The sequence below is a fragment of the Ovis aries genome, chromosome 2 (assembly GCF_016772045.2).
Source record: "Ovis aries strain OAR_USU_Benz2616 breed Rambouillet chromosome 2, ARS-UI_Ramb_v3.0, whole genome shotgun sequence".
Taxonomy (NCBI): domain Eukaryota; kingdom Metazoa; phylum Chordata; class Mammalia; order Artiodactyla; family Bovidae; genus Ovis; species Ovis aries.
The window spans coordinates 167,107,777-167,121,534 of NC_056055.1; the positions used below are offsets into that span (position 1 = coordinate 167,107,777).

The window sequence follows — 13,758 nt, forward strand, 5'->3', positions numbered from 1 at the left end:
ACCTATCCAGTTGCATGCTGTTCATGTGATTTGAAAAGCCTGAAAAAAAAGTCACAAGTGACCCAGGGCAACTGGCAGAAGCAAGCATGAATATCTTTCAAATAATACACTTTAACCCAGTTCTCAAAGAATTTCAAAAGGTCAAGATAAAGGAGTACCGTGAAGTTAACAATTACAATATATACAAGGAAACTAGCATTTTATGTGAAAGCCAACAGAAACAACTGTAAATTCATCATATATTAGATGTGGAATATAAAATTCTTGGGCTTCCTTGATGACTCAATGGATAAAGAATCCACCTGCAGTACAGGTGACACAAATTCAATCCCTGGGTCAGGAAGATACCCTGGAGGAGGACATGGCCACCCACTCCAGTATTCTTGATGGGAAAATCCCATAGACAGGGGAGTCTGGCAGGCTATAGTCCAAGGGGTTGTGATGAATTGGACATGACTGAAGCAACTGAGCATGCACACACATAAAATATTAATATTTATGATTATTAAGAGTAGCTAAAGGAAATGCTGTCTTAGATTTAGTTCCCAAGGAATAGACCTTCAGACAGGGATTTGGATAAATATGTTTTATTGAAACAATTATCATTTATCACACACACACACACACACAAAAACCTGGGAAGGAGAAAACAGAAAGCATAAGAGGCTGGGCAAGTGTAAAATCCAGGAAAAAATTCTGGTTTTCATTTAATTCACAAATTAAGAATGTTGTCTGAAGCATTAACTGGTGTGGTGTGTGTGTGTTCATTTTTTTTTTCCCTTTTGTTCTTGTGTGGAAGCTAAAGAATTTATTCTGTTATTTTAATAATAATAATAATAATAATCACCTTGGCTGTTTTAACATCCACACATGATGAACACAGTCAACAGTTACCACTGGCAAAGGTGAGGAGAGTGGAAATCTTCATGTCCTACTGGTTGGCACGGAAACTGGTACAGTCACTTTGGAAAAGTATGGCAGTACACAGCAAAGTTGAACATGTGTTTGGCCTGTGACTCAGCACTTTTACAGTTGTGCATCCTGGTTGTACTTTTGAATGTGTACACTAAGAATGTTAATAGCAGCACTGTTGCAATATTACAAATGTTTGGAATAACTCATGTCTTCATCAGTAGTAAAATGAATTAACAATTTCAATTATATAACAAATTACTGAGCAGCAATGAGAATAAATGAAAAATTATGTCTAACAAATGAAGGAATCTCCAAAAATAAGAAGCTGAACAAAAGAAGCAGAAGAATATATACAGTATGATTAAATTTATATAAAGTTCACACAGGCAAGTTTGGCTAATATATTTTTATGGGTAAATATGTAGTTTTAAATTTTAGAGAAAGGAAATGATTAACACAGCATTTAATTCAATGATTATCTCTTTAGGGAGAGAGGGGGATGCAAGTGGGAGAAAGTTTCTAATACTGTTTCTCACCTACCTGATGAGGACAAAGTGCTGATTATGCTTTGAATGGTTTTTAAACATGATTTGATGTAATTCTGATGCAATTAACATGAAATACTTTGAAACTTAAACTGATAAGTGTCTTCATGCACCTTCTTTTACTCAACCATTTAGTGAATACCCCTAAGATTTTTCTCTCATAATATCACCATTTATCTTCACAGGAGAAGTTATAGTTTGTGAGTATATATTTACTTGGATGTTTATAGGTATGCAATCTATTTCCCCACTAAGCCACCTGTCCTCTGTGAGCTGAAGCTATGTCTTTTTAGTGTACCACTATGAGGTTTAGGACTTCCGTGGTGGCTCAGATGGTAAAGCATCTGCCTTCAATGCAGGAGACCTGGGTCGGGAAGAACTCCTGGAGAACGACATGGCCACCCACTCCAGTATTCTTGCCTGGAGAATCCTATGGACGGAGGAGCCTGGTGGGCTACAGTCCATGGGGTTGCAAAGAGTCGGGCACGACTGAGCAGCTTCACTTATGAGGTTCAAAAACTGTTTCTTCTAGATGAAGTCATTTATGGTCAGATTTTAAGGTCTTGAGAATTTTTCCATCTATGAGGATGAGTTTTGCCAAAAGTGGAGGTGGAAAGCACTTCTAAAGTAATTATGCAACTACTCAGCTAAATGAGATAACATATAAATAGAATAGCAGAATACATGGTATGTAGGAAGTACTCCATAAATATCAGTAGTTGCTGGTGTTGGTGTAGGAGCTCTGCAACTTTTTATTTAACTCTGCCATTCAAAGTGGTTGGCTAAGTTAATTTGTTTCATCATGGGCAATAATTACATCTTACTTACTTTTTCTTGCTGCTTATGTACAGAAGTGTGGAATATTTTGCCAATTCATGAATAGTGTTTATGGCATCAACAGCTAAAAACTAGGGGAATCTTACAGGGCTGAATGTAACTGTAGGGTTTTTTTGTTTTGTTTTTTTTCACAGTGAATAAGAAAAGTCCATAGATTTGGGACAGGGCTTGAGAGATGAGCACTTTTTTCCTAACTCTGGTCCTCAACTGCAAGAATCTTCACGTGATTTATTTCATTCTTTTACAGAAGAGAAGCATCTAAAGTCTTTTATCCAGAGTGATTCCCATTAAACAAAAGCAAGAGATTATGATAACATTAAATTAAAAGACATCCATGAAAAATGGATTAGGATCCAGGAGTGAGTAAAGAAATCAATTTAATGAACTTCAACCAACATTTGTTGTGATGACATAAAGTAATGAATATTAAAGCACAGGCAAATAATTTATGCAACTTTTGCTTCTACTATGTATACAACTTTAAAACCAGATCTAGGATGATATATACTCTGTGAGAATCATGGCAGCATCTGGGATGGTAACATGAAAGAATGGCCAGTGGCAATTTTAAGAAGCTGTTGAATGAAAATTGAAAGATATTTCTTCTTTATTGGATGTTAAAATGGTGTTAAAAGTTGTGTATTAGAATCAATGAAGTAAGGCATGTACACAAATTACACCCTGATATTAAATGCATTTGGTAGTATAGATCATGACCAAAGTATTTGAAAGCCACTGCCCTAGAAAATGTATTTTGTGTTCCTTAGATTGGCGTTAGGTGGAACATTATAAAAAGCATACATATTCAGACTGTTCAATGGCAGTGCCTATAACAAATTGCCTGGTAAATTAAAATCAAAGTAATATTTCTAAAATTGATACAAAAATTTCTACATACATATGAAATTGTCATTCAAATTATAATTAAACCAACAGAAAACATTTCATTAACTATGAAATGTGACAGATAATCAATTATGTGTACATAATACTTGCACCAATAAATGCTTCGATTCACCAAACACCAAGAAGTTGGACAGCCATAGAGCTCTCAAGACCACAGATCCTTAGCAGAACTGTCATGTTTTCTATAAAGTATGGAATTCATTTCCAGTTAACTGTAATCAGTGTTTAAATAGTTCCAATAATTAAGACTTGAATAATACTAATAAAGTAACTGCAGGCTTTCCATTTTTGCTTTAGTTGCTGTGGAAAATACTGCTATTTTATGTTTCTACAGAGCCAAGTACAGAAGTGAGCAGATTGATGAATTTATAAACATCATGGAAAGAATTGTAGAGAGGAACTGGAGCCACTCGAATGCCATCTGGCTCCCGTTTGTCACACTGTAGGGGAAACAAAAAGTAAAGCCACAATAATGTTAACATTTTTCACATAATGGAAATCTGCATTCAAGAGAAACCTACATAAAACATTCATACTGATTACCCTACAATTTAATATGTAAGCATTTTTTCACTTTAAGTAAAACGTCATGTTTGTGTTATTTGAAGCTATTCTCTTAATAATAATTAAAATATTAATGGGTTGGTACATTAATGTCTGAAGTGCTTTCCTGAAGTGCGCTCATCCTTTATAAGCATCCAATAGATTGGGTATGTAGTTTATCTGTGGGAAGACCCTGAAGAGACTGGAACCCTTGTACACATTTCAATGAATGAGAACTTCACTGAGATCTGGGGAGTTTTAGTCAATTATATTTCCATTGAATTCAATAATCCCTAATCTCATGAATCAGATAATTCCGCTCTCTGAAGATCACTGTGACTCTGTTGTTAAGAGACACCCCTACAGGCTAGACAACGTAATAAATGATTTGTGTTTGCTGGCACATTTAATTCGATAACAACTTTTGAGGTAAGTATATTTGACTCCAATATGGATGAGAAGTCTCAAGTCAATAGATGTTTACCAACTTTCACAGGAGCACATGGCTTGCAAATGGTAGAATTTTATTTGGATTGCTGATATTCTGTGTCTCCAAAAACTGGGGAAATCTCTCCTAAAGTTTTGGAACACTGAGTGCAGTATTTTCTAAATTATATTATCCCTGGAAATAGATATCACTATTTATCTTGGAATTGCTCATTAAACAATTATTAGCTCTCTTCAAGAGACAAAGAGGACTATTTTAGGCACAATAGTAAAAAACAACAAAAACAAAAATATATTCCATACAATGTTAACACTCTTAAGATGTGTCTACATATCTTTCTTGACTGCAGTGAACAGGTTGAAAATAACTTATTTCAATCAAACTAAACAAGACTAATTTACTTTTTCTCCCTCTACTATATTGATGTGTTCTTTAATTCCACTTACTCCACAAATTTCTATTGAGGTTTTCACAATTTTTTTCCCCCAATCTATAATGAAAAGAATGGATAAGTTACATAATACTGTTTCCTACAACAAAATTTGTGGTGTTTTCCCTTTTATCAGAAATAACAGATCTCTGTGCCTTTAGTTAACAGAGTGCTGAATACTTAGTTGGCACTTAATTTATCCTCACTGATCAAAATTAAGTATCATAGAAAAATGCATAAACTGAAAAATTCAAATTTTATTTTCAACATTTGCAACGCATAGAGAAAACCTGGTAGGAAAACAAGAGATATACTTACAACCACTCCTCTTTTTTCTAGTTCTTGGATAACGTATTTTATTGGAATAGAAAATGTTAGGGTTAGCTGGCAGCCACGTTCCTCTATATAAGATGGAGTAATTATGTTCACGACTGTTTTCTTGCTTTCTGCTTTGTCCTGGCTGAAGTAATGCTTGATCATGTATTCCAGATAACCAGTTAGCAAAATAGATTTTCTCCTCAGTGCTTTCATAGTTGCTTGTTTAAAGATCTGCAGAAGGAGAAACAATCAGGTTCACAGTTTCTTGTTGATTTATAAAGTAAAAATTTACTGTTAATCACGTATAAAAAGGAAAGGCCTGCTTCTGACCTTTCCAATAAAACATCCCATTTTAGATAATCTTTCCTAAAAAACATGTCTTTTAAGTACTTTGCCATTAAAAATTGAACACAAAGTTTCCATGATAGAATAGCTGTACAAGTGTTTAAACAATACTTGCAAAAGCAGAAAAAAATAAGTTAACATAATGTTCCTTCAGAGCTATTTTAAATTAGCTTCATATAATTAGTACAAGTAAAACATACCTTAATAAATGGATTTAAATTTTATAAATGTCAGAATTTTTCCTCCAAACATTTTATACAATTATAATCAAGAAGATTTTTTTTTCTATTCCCGTATAAAGTTTGTTTAGTCCACAAAAAATACAGTAAGAGTTCAATGCTTATGTGCAAGGCAATGTTACCAGTATTATTCATAATCATTTTACCAACTCCTAAATCTCTTTCAGTTTAACAGTAAGAAAACAAGGAGTTAAAAATGAGGCTAAGTTTTGTCAGGCAGGAAAGCAAATAATGTTAGATAATGCTTATATATTACTGAAGCATTTGTATTGAAAGCATTGAAGTCTTTCTTTTTTTCTTCTTTCATCATTTTTTTTTTTCTGCTGCTGAACTCTTAACACTGGTGTAAAAACACTGCCACTTGCTTCTTGAGGTTTCTTATATTAAGATGAGTGACAAGGGCACACAGTAACTGGTGCTGGAACATTAGGGGTCAGAACAGACATGCTTTTTTAGCTTATCTCTTAAGGTCAGGTAGAGTTTAAAAATATATCCTACATATAAGAACTGAATGAACTGCAAACAGAGAATGATGCACTGGCAGGCCACTTAATGTCCCTTTTCTGTATCATGGTAGGCCACAGAGCAAAAATAGGGTCATTTGGTGATATCTGTACTTTATGAAGTCTATGAAAATATTTCTTTCTGTATATATACATGGCATGTGTGGGTAGGCATTCTAATAGGACTCAAACTGTCCAGGCATAGATTTTCTTGACCTATTGCAGAGGGTATGTATTTGGCAGAAGGAGAAGATGGGAGTTATATTTAAGTTAATATATTGAAAGAAGAGAGGAGTATCAGACAGTAGAAAGGTATCTGTCTGTTTCCCCAACCAGACCTCATGGACTGTGTCTGCAACCTGGAAAGAGTTCAGCTGAAAGTAGAAGCTAATATCTGACATATTCAGTGCAAAAAATGCAGCTTTAGTACTCGGTTAATCCTCGTTACACGCAGTTTGGTAGGAGGCATCTTTTCATTTCCTATGTAAAACAAAATAGCCATCAGAGAGCCTGATTCAAGAATCAGCATCCTCACAGATGGCAGGAGCAAGGAACAGGTAAAGTGTGGTCCATCCAGTGGTCTGACTGTCAGGCTTGGAATTAAAGCGAAAACAAAAACAGGAATCTTTCCAAGCTTCTCTTTGGTGATTCATAGTAATTTGAAGACATTTTAATTATTTAAATAATTCTAGTAAACTTTCTGGATTTGCTTTGGGTCCCATAAGATGCAGATGGGGGCACTGTGTAAATTAGTACTTTTAATGATATTTCACTTGTATTCATAAGTCAGTAAGACTTTGGGGGATATTAAGATTATAGGGTTTTTTAAATGAACTTTTGCTCTTGCAGATTTGATAACAAGAAAGCAAAAGTTTTTCATGACAAATATCTTGATTTTAACATATCAGTACTCTTTGTTAATAATCAAATAATATTTAAATGTAAAACTATTTTCACATTACAAGCATAACAAGAGAAGCTGCATTCTGAGGTGGCTTTAAATTTTCTCACAGAGTGTAAAAGTCTCTTTAGAGGCCTCAGTTAAAAATATTAAGAGGGGATAATAGGAGTTAACAGTGAAGTAGAGTAAATGTACCCCACAGCCTTTTTTTTTCCCTTCTCATTATTTTTGTGCTTTCAACACTGTGGAAATCTTTTTTCTTTTTTTTTAATTAGGAAAAATGAAAAGTGTATTTTGAAAATATTCAGCTTATAACAGAATTCTTGGCAGAATTTCCACTACTTGGGTTATTTTTCTTACTAGCTAAAATAAATTCAAAATTAGAAAAGTTAGATAATTTTAATTAGGAAAAATGAGCATAACATGATATTCTCAACTCTTAAGTTCTTAAAATTGGGTCCCTAATAACTTTCTGAAGAAATGCAGAGTACATTTCTTCTGACTTGCCCTATATTTTAATTGAACGCTCTAATTTTATGTTTTGAAGCTATTTATTTAATTATATTGCCTACCTGTATGTATAAATAGGACCCTTCAAAATGAAATATGTGTTGTTTAATGTCATGTTTACTAACTGGAAGATCGAGGTGACCTCTGAAGTAATATGGTTCAAACATCTTCATTAAAAGGTTGAGGCAAATGAATTCAAGAGTAGTTGCCATTTGTTTAAGGTCATACTTAGTGTCACAGTAAGGGATGGAGTATTTGCCTCCTGCTTCCTACAGCTTAACAGTTACCTAGAGAATGGGAAATAGTGAAATATATTATTTTGTAATTTCAGAATTTTGCAATTTGTAATGGGGAGTAAGAATTTCGAAAATACTTTCTTTAACTCAAAGTTTGATTATTTAAAGATAATTTTGGTAAAAACATAGCCTCGACAGTGAATTATTTAATAAGGTATTTCCATGAGGCTGCAGAGAAATACTTAAGTGATGAGAAACTCAAGAGAAGTGTACATCCCTTTTCTGGGGATTTAGGGTCTTTTTCTTAGGTTTAAGTTTAGATATTAAAGTAGAAGATATATCAGTTTTCAGATTCCAGCTGAGAATAAAAACCATATCTAGGTGAATGTTAATTTGTGGAGCAAAACTATTGGTAGGGAAAATAGGAATATGTTTTTTTCTGTGGCAGAAGAAGTGAATACTGAAGTCAGTCCATTGTAAAGAATACCGAAGTGATAGTGTCTAAAATACATTTTCTAGATATGGCTAGGAAATAATTTGCAAAGATGAGGAAAATCAGAGGAAATAACTTTAAGTGCTACGTCTTTCTAAGGTATGTCTTATTTCTTTTCTCCTTATTGTATTAATAATTCATTTTCTCCCTGATGTAAGTTTGCAAAGTTTGCAAAACATTTTCTTAAAAAAAAAAAAAGTTTAATGAAACTGTTCCTCAGGTTGAATATTTTTTTAAAAAGTCAAATATCATTATTTGGTTTGCCAAGCAGATTTAATCACTCCCCCACCTCTCCCCAAATATAATTTGTATCACTGAGAAATCCTGTTACTGGGTCTATTTCAACGCAAAACAGAAAAATCTGCCAAAACCTGAAAATAGCACAAGCTCCATCTAGTGGTCACACTGAGTAGGTGTTTTTTAAAATTGGGATGAAATGAAAGGAGTTGACTGCTACTATCTAGTGGTGAAGCTGTATAAAAACAGAGGAACTTGACACTGCCGTCCAGTGGCCAGAACGAGAAGTTGCTGTGAATTTTCACACAGTTCTAGAATTTTAGGTTTGGAAGAGATTTTGGAATTCTTTATCTGGTCACTCATGCTGGAATACGGCACAACAGAATTTCCTAAACTAGATGATTTTCGGAGGCTTTCAATACTTTTAAAAAATCAAAATTTTATTTTAATGTCTATATATTTAAGATCTCTATTAGAAATATATATGTATATTCACTCAAATATACTTTATGTATATAAAATATGCATTTCTTTAATATGTGTATTAATACCATTATCATATTTGTTGTTGTTTTCGTCACTAAGTTGTATCTGACAACTCTTTTGCAACCCTGTGGACTATATAACCCATCAGGCTTCTCTGTCCATAGGATTTCCTAGGCAAGAATACTGGAATGAGTTGCCATTTCCTTCTCCAGGGAATTTTCCCAACCCAGGGATTGAACCCAAGGCTCCTGCCGTGTCTCCTGTATTTCAGGCACGCTTTACTACTGGGCCACTAGGGGAGCACATTATCATAGAGTATATAATTATTAACAATATATATTTACTTAGATAAATTTTTGTCTCAATCTGAAACTAATGAATATCTGATATCCAAATAATTAGAAGCTATATATGTATATACATATATATGCATTATATGTGTGTATAAATGAATAGGCAAGTGCCTCAGCTGTGTCCGACTCTTTGAGACCCCATGGACTATAGCCTACCAGGCTCCTCGGTCCATGGAATTTTCCAGGCAAGAGTACTGGAGTGGGTTGCCATTTCCTTCTCCAGGGGATCTTCCCAACCCGGGGATCAAACCCAGGTCTCCCACATTGCAGGCAGACGCTTTACCATCTGAGCCACCAGGGAAGACAGGGAAGTACCTAGATATATAGAAATAATAGACATATGCTTGTCTAGAAAACCAAACTGACCCTTTGAGTATTATAATTTAGAGTGAGACTACTTTCAAGTAAAAATATGAATGAACTTAAAGAAAAATACTAAGCCAGTAACAGTAAAGATTACCCATGGATATAATGACATAGAAACGCCAATAAGGGGGAATATACACCCTACCTCATGGGACAACCTTACGCAGTGTCTGCTTTACTCTGACTATTCATACTCTCCCTTGTCCCTTAAAGTAAGTCCTCCTATAATTTTGTCATATGGCACTTTGTCAGCTCACTGACTCACAGAACTAGAAGAAATTAGAGTCCCCAGTAATCACAACATTGTCCAACACATGATAATTATTAAATAAATGTCTGAATGAGTGAATTAATCAAGACTTAAATATTTCAGGCTTATTTTCCATATAGAGAGACTAATACAAGATCCAGTGACTCATTCAAGCTCACACAAAATATAAGTAGAATTGAATATACATCTCCCCAGCTAAGTTCTATTGAATAATAAGTATCAACACTGTGCCAAGCCTGTGCTGAGGGCTGGAGATATAAATAAAGGGTGGCGTGAGCCACAGTCACTGTCCTATAGGAGAACCCTGCCCTTTGTTCATTGTATACGCACAGTGCATATTAACCTAGCTGATTAACAGATAAAATACGACAGCATGCCACAATCAGATAAAAAAATGGTGACAATGTGGGAAGTTTGATGCATAGATCACTTACCTCTAAACTAGCATGTAAGGAACAGACCAACAGAATGGGAGGATTTGAGATTCGGAATCCATTGGCTCCAGGGATTAACTGCAGTTCTGAAAAATTAAGATCACTTTTATAGGATGTATCTAAAAAGTGTTCTTTATGGATATTTTAATGACAGTAAAGTAGAAGGAAAAAATGTAAGACTTAAAAGCTTTTATTCCCAAGAGTTTTGAGATAATTAAAAGAAACTTCATGGACCTAAAATACTGGTATATTTTTCCTTCACCTGCAACTTCCATCTTGTCTGCTCCTGTAATAGGGGCAGGGTGGGCGCGCAGCTTCTCGTGCAAGATTCTTAGCAGGCAGTTAGAGGTCCTGCTGTGTTAACAGCCTGGCAGTGGTGCTCGTAGAGGAGAGCGCAGTGAGAGGCGGATCGGGGCCTTAGGCCTTGGAACTGGCAGGTGAACTGGGGGCCCCAGGGCTGCATTCCACAGAGCTCCAGCGCTCTTGCTACAGCCGTCCACTAGCCGGGCCCAGGCCTTGATGCAGCAACTGTTACCTCATCCCCACCTCTGAGACCTAATGGTGGTGGCAGTCTCCATGGGTCACAGTCCACAGAGGCTTCCAAACCAGAAACCATGTCAGTGACAGCAAAATATCAAGACTTGAGCGGCTTGCAATTGTAATATCGTCCAAAGGCAGAAATGTGAATGAAATGATGTATGACGGTGACTTTTAACACTAGAATTACTACATCAAGTGACTTCTCTTAGAAAAGAGGAAAAAAATGTGATTTACAAAAATGATCTGCCTAAAAATATATTGAAAAGGTAAGTTAATAACAGATAATATTGTCATATAATTAATTATACTGAATAGTTGCAAGTTAAATCCAAGAGTTAAAAATACTAGTTAGAGCAAATTGAAAACTAATACTGAAATAGAGTGAGAGAATTTTCTGGGTCTTTAGATATTCATCTAAGGGTTAGTCAGACTATCTCCTATGGGTCACATCTGGCCCACTCCTTATTTTTGTAAATAAAAGTTTATTGGAACATAGCCCTGTTCACTTATTTATATATTTCTATGGCTGCTTGAGCACCACAATAGCAGAGTTGTGCACTTGCCACAGTTAGCCTCCAAAGCTTAACATATCTACAGTCTGAACCTTCACAGAAAAAAACACTTTGCCCAGTTCTGATCTAATCCAACTTCCTCATTTACAGATAAGAAAACCTATTACAAACAGTTTAAATAACTGTATAAAAGAGTTCATGATTTCAACAGCTAAGATAAAATATAGCTTTCCTGATTTGACTCAAAGGGCCCATCTTTATCCTTTGCATCTTAGTTAGTGCAAATGTGTATATATGTAACATCAAATCTCAGGATTGGAAGCAGTCTAAAGGATCAAGTTTAAGCTGATTTCTCAGACCATTTAGGAAGTTTTCTGTATCCCGTGTGACGGAAGAATAAAGTCACTCAGGAAAGAGAAGTAGGGCAGTTTAAGAACTCTCTGCACTAATTATGCACTTTAATTTCTACCCACTGGGGTTACTGTTTGGTATGTGGTGAAAGTGGGCTTATCAGGTGGTGTTAGTGGTAAAGAACCTGCTCGCCAATGCAGGAGACATAAGAGATGCAAGTTAGATCCATTAAGAGGGGGTAGGATCCCCTGGAAGAAGGGATGGCAACCCACTCCAGTATTCTGGTCTGGAGAATCCCACTGACAGACGAGACTGGCAGGCTACAATCCATAGGGTCACACAGAGTTGGACATGACTAAAGTGATTTAGCACACACATATGTATGCTTGTGGCGAAAGCCACAAAAGGAGGACAATTTGAGAAAAGAGAGGGATAAAATTGAACATTTATTAATTAGTATGCTACTTGGTTTACAGCTTTGAACATGTTTTACCCTCAAACCAAACCCTGAAATAGATATTATTATTCACATTAGATACATGAGGAAAAAAATTAAAAGTCCAAAATGATCAGACTTGTACAGCATCACAAAACCAATGAACAGCAAAATGGGCTTGATTCCTAAGTTTCTCCGGGCCTGACTGTAAGGACAATGATTCCTTTCTGTCCTCGCTGCCTGATGGTTTAGGTACTCCATATTAGTGAGACCTGAATTCTGTGTTTTAGATTTTGCTTCCCTTTATTTCCCTATAAAAGGATAGACTCAAAATCATACTAAAATCTATGAATACTTAGTCTTACATTGAGGAAATGTCATTCCTTATTTTAAGAATTCTTAGTGGCATTTTCAAAGTGCACTCTCCATGAGGCATGCATATTACATATCACACAAAGATGAAAACTGAAATAAACTTAAAATAAAATGACTTGTGAAGTAAAATTGAATATACTTACTGTTATCCATCTCAAATCTGGTTCTTAGTTCATGGCCGAACCATCCCACTAACCTAAAACATACATAGTAACATTAGGTATTTTTGTCTATAGTCAGAATCAATATAGGACTCTTAGGCCTTCATATTAAAATCATTTGTGATATGAGTCATCAAATACTTAAGCATATAAATGCCATGTGATATCATAAGACAATATTTATAACCTCAGAGAGAGAGTAAAAATCAATTTTTTCATATTACTGGTTATATACTTGCAAAGTTAAATAATCTGAAGAGCTATATTTAATGACCTTGTTGTTTAATATACAATAAAATTAACAAAAATGTTGTTTCTTTAGATTTTAAAAAAGTTGAAAACAAAAAAGAAAAGTGATTAATACAATAATGTATTTTTTTTGTAATAGGAATCCTAAAGGGAAATGACATTAAAATAACCTCGAAATTGTTGAAATTTTAATAATTTTCTAAAGAAATTGGTTACTTTCAGAGTTTCATAAGAATGTTAATTGGCCAGACATAAACTATAAAATATACAGGAAAAATCATATGTATGTGTGTGTGCTTATTAGATAAAAATTACAAATAGTATGAAGAAGATATAAAATTTGAGAAAGAGACAAATACAGGATTCTTGATATAATCAACTCTTCCTAAATAAAATTCTAGTTTTAACTCTGCTAAAATACATTACATGTGAAAGTGAAAGTCACTTCAGTTCAGTTCAGTTCAGTTCAGTTCAGTCGCTCAGTCGTGTCCGACTCTTTGAGACCCCATGAATCCCAGCACGCCAAGCCTCCCTGTCCATCACCAACTCCCAGAGTTCACTCAGATTCATGTCCATCGAGTCAGTGATGCCATCCAGCCATTTCATCCTCTGTCATCCCCTTCTCCTCCTGCCCTCAATCCCTCCCAGCATCAGAGTCTTTTCCGATGAGTCAACTCTTCGCATGAGGTGGCCAAAGTACTGGAGTTTCAGCTACAGCATCATTCCTTCCAAAGAAATCCCAGGGCTGATCTCCTTCAGAATGGACTTGCTGGATCTCCTTGCAGTCCAAGGGACTCTCAAGAGTCTTCTCCAACACC

At 35.2% G+C, this 13,758-nt stretch overlaps 1 protein-coding gene across 3 annotated transcripts in view; it reads right to left on the bottom strand.

The window, feature by feature from the left end:
• Positions 1-571: 571 nt before the first annotated feature.
• The window catches only part of KYNU (kynureninase), a 122,571-nt gene continuing 109,384 nt past the window's right edge, over positions 572-13,758 (bottom strand). For all 3 annotated transcript variants that reach the window (XM_042243923.2, XM_004004721.6, XM_060411152.1), the window contains 4 exons: positions 12,674-12,726; positions 10,317-10,402; positions 4,943-5,173; positions 572-3,643 (listed from right to left, as the gene is read on the bottom strand). In XM_042243923.2, coding sequence (XP_042099857.1) covers positions 3,524-3,643; positions 4,943-5,173; positions 10,317-10,402; positions 12,674-12,726 — 490 coding nt within the window. In that variant the 3' untranslated portion in view covers positions 572-3,523. The remainder of the gene's footprint in view (positions 3,644-4,942; positions 5,174-10,316; positions 10,403-12,673; positions 12,727-13,758) is intronic.